This window comes from Sinocyclocheilus rhinocerous, unplaced genomic scaffold, assembly GCF_001515625.1.
Source record: "Sinocyclocheilus rhinocerous isolate Xijiao unplaced genomic scaffold, SAMN03320098_v1.1 scaffold115, whole genome shotgun sequence".
Lineage (NCBI taxonomy): Eukaryota > Metazoa > Chordata > Actinopteri > Cypriniformes > Cyprinidae > Sinocyclocheilus > Sinocyclocheilus rhinocerous.
Window position 1 is genome coordinate 1,319,574 of NW_015650001.1, and position 6,995 is coordinate 1,326,568.

A 6,995-nucleotide genomic window follows, 5' to 3' on the forward strand; every position below is an offset into this window, starting at 1 on the left:
GTAGGATTACATATAGGTAAGATGACATGAACGAGTGGTTCTATCATAAGCCTGCATAAAACAGTATACAATATAAAAGACAATATACAAGGACAGTAACCACATACACAATGACCTGAAGGATATGTGTTCATTCAAAGAAAGGTTTTCCTATGAATTAATTAGAGAAACAGTCAATTTCTCTGGGCATTATGTGTCTTTCCTATGATGAAAATGAGTGAGTTGCTCTGCCCGCATTCCTTTGGGCAATAAAACCAGTGATATCAGCATTGGTTGCCATGGAACCAGAGGCCTGTTCTGCCTTTCTGAGGTGTTAGATGCATTTCGGGGGAAGGGTCCATCGACCCTCGTAGTTGATTTGTTGACTGAGGGGTGTTACAGAGTATTTGTTAAATATAACAAAAAAATTTGTGTGTCTGGTTGGTCCAGACGCTACAGAGGCGAAGGTAAGCGCTATCGCAGAGTTTCCAGGCCCTACTTCGCGAAAAAAACTGCGTAGATTTTTAGGGATGGCTGGGTATTATCGGAATTTATGTAAGAACTTCTCCACTGTTGTTAGTCTGCTGACGTCACTCCCCAGCCCTTCGCACGCGTTTTTCTGGTCCAATGAATGTCCGAACGCTTTTGAAAATGTTAAAGCTTTATTATGTAGTGTTGCTTGTTGTGTTTTCTTTATGATGATGACGTGTACATGAAGGCTCTTGATGCATGCTTAATCAGCTTTAGCATGTAGCTTTTTTATCACTTTTCATCTACGCAACATGAGTGTTAACTCCTCAGCAGCAAACACACAACCTAACCTCTGACTAATTTGCATTACCTATACTGACAGGTGATACAGCCAAAAGGAACAGAGAATACGTTGCTTCTGACATATGGTGGGTTGAGCCAAAAGTAAGAATACTACATCCCCCTTCTTTTAAAATAATACAACAAAGTACAAAATATTGCATAACATATTAAGTAAAAGAAGGAATTCAGTTTTCAAATTATATGCACAAACTAGTATGCTAATAAACTATTAGACTGAAGTGCAAATATACTGTGTATTCGCATAGCCATAGATTGTCACATACACGAATATAAACTGCATTGAACATTTGGAATGCATTGTACATTGAATTTTCTTTTGAAAGGTCAGCGATCCGCCTACACCCTTGTACAATCACAGATCCAGAATGACTCTGGGTTTTATCTGTCGTCCATATCTGGTTCTGTAAGTAGTGCATTTGGGCAGCCCATCAGTGTGGTCAGGTGCGTGTACAATGTCATTGTGTGGTCTACTGTTGGTTGATGTTGCACATAGTTCAGCACCTTCATTCCTTACTGATACGTCAGAACTGTCAATTTGAGATTCTTTTGTGTCCAGGAGGTGGCGTCTGTTTCGTCGATACTCCTGTCCATCAGCAGTACGCAGATGATATGATCTCTCAGTGTTGGCTGCTCTGACGATAACAGCTGGCTTCCAGTATCCTTTTAGCCCTAGGACAGGGGGTTTTCGAGCGTTAATTCAGAGCCCACATTCAAAAGTTTCTCTCTCACTTTCGGCGAATGTATCCCGAACACAATGCGATCTCGGATCATCTCGTCACTATTTGCATAGTTACAGTCTTTGACAAGCAGACGCAGATCTGTCACAAAATGCTCGAAAGGCTCGCGCTCTCCCTGCACCTTTTCATGGAATTTGTAACGTGCAAATATCACATTCGCTTTGGGCTCAACGTATGTTGTGAAGCGGTCGTAATAGGACTTTAAGATCTTTGCTTCATCTGCAGACAGTGACCATGTATTAAAAATGTCTCTGCCCTTTTCTCCGACCCATAGGAGAAGATAACTACATTTTTCATCCTCACCCTTTTTCTTTAGGGGTCCGCTGAACATTAACTCTGCGTGCTGTTGAAATTTGCGCCATGACTCGGGCAGGTTAGTTGCTTCCCAGTTCATCGTGGGCATTGGGACTCCGGCAGTATCCATCTTTTCTATATATCATCCGTTCACTCTGACACCATGTCGTGTTTTCTTTATGATGATGCACGCATAATCAGCTTTAGCATGTAGTTCTTTATTAAACACTTTTCAGCTACGCAACATGAGCGCTAACTCCTCAGCAGTAAACACACAACCCAACATGCCTGATTTGCATTACCTATACTGACAGGTGATACAGCCAATAGGAACAGAGAATACGTTGTTTCTGACATATGATTGGCTGAGCCAAACGTAAGAATACTACATCCCCCTTCTTTTAAAATAATACAACAAAGTACAAAATACTGTATAACATATTAAGTAAAAGAAGGAATTCAGTTTTCAAATTATATGCAAACTAGTATGCTAATAAACTATTAGACTGAAGTGCAAATATACTGTGTATTCGCATAGCCATAGATTGTCACATACACGAATATAAACTGCATTGAACATTTGGAATGCATTGTACATTGAATTTTCTTTTGAAAGGTCAGCGATCCGCCTACACCCTTGTACAATCACAGATCCAGAATGACTCTGGGCTTTATCTGTCGTCCATATCTGGTTCTGTAAGTGGTGCATTTGGGCAGCCCATCAGTGTGGTCAGGTGCGTGTACAATGTCATTGTGTGGTCTACTGTTGGTTGGTGTTGCACATAGTTCAGCACCTTCATTCCTTACTGATACCTCAGAACTGTCAATTTGAGATTCTTTTGTGTCCAGGAGGTGGCGTCTGTTTCGTCGATACTCCTGTCCATCAGCAGTACGCAGATGATATGATCTCTCAGTGTTGGCTGCTCTGACGATAACAGCTGGCTTCCAGTATCCTTGCTCCTGCACTCTAACTGCATGTCCATCCTTGAGCTGAGACAAAGGTCTTGCTGATCTGTCATAGTAGCTCTTTTGGTGTTGTTGCTTGTGCAGTCTCTTTGCTCTGACATCCTTAAAGCTGACAACCTTTGGCAGGATCTGCTGATTGGTATTGGGTAAGGTTGACCGCAGACGGCGACTCATTAACAGCTGAGCTGGGGACTTGAATCCATCAACAGGGCTGTTGCGATACTCCAGAAGACTATGGTATGGGTCACTTTTGTCAGCTTTGGCTTTTCCCAGTAACATCTTTGCAGTGTGTACAGATTTCTCTGCTAACCCATTACTTTGTGGGTGGTATGGGCTTGTGGTAGTATGTGTAAACTCCCATGTTTTTGCAAATGATTCAAACTCACCAGAGCTGTACTGGGGGCCGTTGTCTGAGACGACAGCTTCGGGGATGCCCATGTCGTGCAAAAGAAGCCTTTAGTTTACTTATCACAGCAGCAGAGGTTGTACTGTGGAGCTTGTCCAGCTCAAAATATCTGCTGTAATAGTCAACTGTCACAAGATAGTCCTCGTTGTTCCAGGTGAACAAATCAGTAGCCACTACTTGCCATTGCCTATCTGGGATTTTGTGACTGATCATGGGCTCTTTGGTGTTGGAGGAGCGATACGTGATGCAGATCGAGCACTTGCTGATGATGTTCTCAATTTCTTTCCCCATCCCAGGCCAGAACATGATGTCACAGGCCCTCTGCTTGCTCTTCTCGATGCCTAGGTGACTGGCATGTGTGAGTGACAGCATGTCTGAACGAAGGCTTGTGGGAACGACAATCTTCTCACCTTTGAAGATTATTGCATGCAGGTATGAAAGCTCATCACGGTGGTTCCAGAATTCAGACACACTCAGAGGACACTTTCTTTTCTCTTCAGGCCAAACTCTTTGTATGACTCCTTTCAATATCTGAAACTGTGGGTCCTTTTCGGTTTGAGCTCTGATTTCCTCCAATTTTGAGTCACTGACAGGAAAGCTGCTGTACACTGTGTGCACCTCCATATCCATTCCTTCACTGAGGCTCGTATCCTGGTCAGACAACGACTTTCTGGATAATGTGTCTGCAACAGGGATGTCCTTGCCTGGTCGATGTATTATGGTGAAGTTATACTTCTGGAGCTGAAGGATCATCCTCTGAAGCCTTGGGGGAACTGATGCCAGAGGCTTCCGCATTATTGACTCAAGGGGCTTGTGGTCACTCTCAACAACGACTTGGCGGCCATAGATGTATTGATGGAAACGCTTACAGCCAAACAGTATAGCAAAGAGTTCTTTCTCTATTTGAGCATAATTGATTTCGCTCTCAGAAAGGGACTTTGAGTATGCGATAGGTTTTCCATCCTGCGTCAGTACTTCCCCGAGCCCGTACTTGGAGGTATCGACCTGTAATCTGAGCTCTTTGTGAGGATCAAAATAGGCTAAGACTGGGCCTGGTTCACATGTGAGTAGCTCTTTCACCTTCTTGAAAGCTTTGTTGTGTTGGACATCCCAAACAAACTCACTTGACTCATTAAGGAGCTGTCGCAGTGGTGCGTTGACATCGGAAAGGCCAGGTGCAAATTTGGAGAGGTAATTGATCATACCTAGCACTGTCTCGAGTTCTCCTTTGTCTTTAGGTGGTTCCATGTCTCTCACAGCAGCGACTTTGGCCGGGTCTGGCTTTACCCCTTCAGCAGTGAGCAGATGCCCAAAATAGCTCACCTCTGTAGCACAGATCATGCTTTTTTCTGGATTGAGCTTGACTCCTCTCTCTCTTGAACGCTGCTAAAGCATAACATGGAGGTTTTCATCATGCTCGGCTTTGGTCTTTCCATAAATGAGAATGTCATCGGCTATGGCCATGACCCCATTCAAACCTTCAAACGTTTCATCAATTTTTAGCTGGAACTCGTCTTGGGCTGAAATCAGTCCGAAGGGGAGGCGTAAGAAACGGTAATGCCCAAAAAACGTGTTGAAAGTAGTTAGTCTTGACGACTCCTCAGTGAGCTTAATGGCCCAATAACCCGATCTGGCATCTAGAATGCTAAAATATCGGGCACCAGCGAGCTTGGATGTTATATCTTCCAGAGTGGGTAATGGGTAGTGAGGTCGCTTAATGGCCTTGTTAAGGTCCCTCGGGTCCAGGCACACCCTCAGCTGACCTGTGCGTGGTTTTTCAGCTACAACCATGGATTTAACCCATTCGGTTGGGTCTGTGACTTTAATGATAACACCCTGTCTTTCCATGCTCTCAAGCTCCTCTTTGAGATGGCTGCGTAATGCAAGAGGAATACGTCTGGGTGGGTGAACTACTGGGGTTGCATGCGGATCTAAGTGTATGGTACATTCACCTGGAAACAGTCCAATCCCCTTGAAAACATCTGCAAACTTCTCCAAGACTGGCACCTCCGTCTGTGTTTCTGTAACTGACAGTACCATCTTAATGAGGCCAAAGTCTATGCATCCTTTTAGCCCTAGGACAGGGGGTGCATTTGTGTCGACTACATAAAATGTCATAACCATATCAATGTCTTTGTGCTTGCATTTCAGGTTGCATTTGCCTTTTACCACCAGGCATTCACCACCATAACCATACAGGGCGCGAGATGTCGGCTGCAAAGTGCACTGCATGTCCAATTTGGTGTTCTCATACAGGGGTATGATATTAGCTGAGGATCCCGTGTCCAGCTTGAACTTGATTTCATGCTGTTTTGGACCTATTTTAATGTTCACAAAAGCCTGTTCCGTGTTTGAGCTCTGTCTGCCCTGTGTCACTGAGTCAATAAACAGCTCATCACACTCCTCAGGCTGGTCTGAACCTTCTTGACCTATTGCATGAACAGTTTTCTCACAGTTAGAGCGACATACTTTTGCAAAATGGTTTAATTTACCACATACTTTGCACACCTTTCCTTTTGCAGGACAGTGAGAGCAATCAGCATGACGCTTGTTTCCACAGTAGCCGCATCCTTTGGGGTACACTGAAGGAGCATTTCTAGGCTGCAAACTGTCGCTGTATCTCTTTGTGTACTTGGCGTTACGTTGCTTTGAAACTGAGCCTTTTGATGTGTGGCCGGAGATTGCGTGCACTGCATGTTCACGTGATGTACTCATGCTGCTTGCAATGGTTTTTAACTGTGCTTGAGCCAACTCGTGAGATCTAGCGACGTCTATCGCTTTTTCGAGCGTTAATTCAGAGCCCACATTCAAAAGTTTCTCTCTCACTTTCGGTGAATGTATCCCGAACACAATGCGATCTCGGATCATCTCGTCACTATTTGCATAGTTACAGTCTTTGACAAGTAGACGTAGATCTGTCACAAACTGCTCGAAGGGCTCGCGTTCGGCCTGCACCTTTTCATGGAATTTGTAACTTGCAAATATCACATTCGCTTTGGGCTCAACATATGCTGTGAAGCGGTTGTAATAGGACTTTAAGATCTTTGCTTCGTGACCATGTATTAAAAAAGTCTCGGCCCTTTTCTCCGACCCATAGAAGAAGATAACTGCATTTTTCATCCTCACCCTTTTTGTTTAGGGGTCCGCTGAACATTAACTCTGCGTGCTGTTGAAATTTGCGCCATGACTCGGGCAGGTTAGTTGCTTCCCAGTTCATCGTGGGCATTGGGACTCCGGCAGTATCCATCTTTTCTATATATCATCCATTCACTCTGACACCATGTCATGTTTTCTTTATGATGATGACGTGTACATGAAGGCTCTTGATGCACGCATAATCAGCTTTAGCATGTAGCTTTTTTATTTAACACTTTTCAGCACGCAACATGAGTGCTAACTCCTCAGCAGCAAACACACAACCTAACCTCTGACTAATTTGCATTACCTATACTGACAGGTGATACAGCCAATAGGAACAGAGAATACGTTGCTTCTGACATATGATTGGTTGAGCCAAATGTAAGAATGCTACATTCCTGTCCTTGCAGCACTGGTGTATGAAAAAGCCTTCAAGTTGGAGATTGACGCAAGTTCTGTTGGTGTGGGCGCAGTGCTTATTCAAGAAGACATCCATGGTAACTTTCAATGTAAATTCGTTGGGAACCAATGGGAACTGTTTTGTTGCCAACATTCTTCACAATATCTTTAATGTTGCACAGAAGAAAGAATTGCATGCAGGTTTGGATCAACATCATGCTGAGTAAATAATGAGAGAATTT

At 43.8% G+C, this 6,995-nt stretch overlaps 1 protein-coding gene across 1 annotated transcript; it reads right to left on the bottom strand.

Moving 5' to 3' along the window:
* Positions 1-1,165: 1,165 nt before the first annotated feature.
* Positions 1,166-3,249, bottom strand: LOC107711154 (uncharacterized protein K02A2.6-like). Its single transcript, XM_016516092.1, has 2 exons — positions 2,798-3,249; positions 1,166-1,473 (listed from the first exon to the last, which is right to left on the bottom strand). Exons 1-2 carry the CDS (start codon positions 3,246-3,248, stop codon positions 1,166-1,168), a joined length of 759 nt encoding a protein of 252 aa, XP_016371578.1. The 5' UTR covers position 3,249.
* Between the last annotated feature and the right edge of the window lie 3,746 nt (positions 3,250-6,995).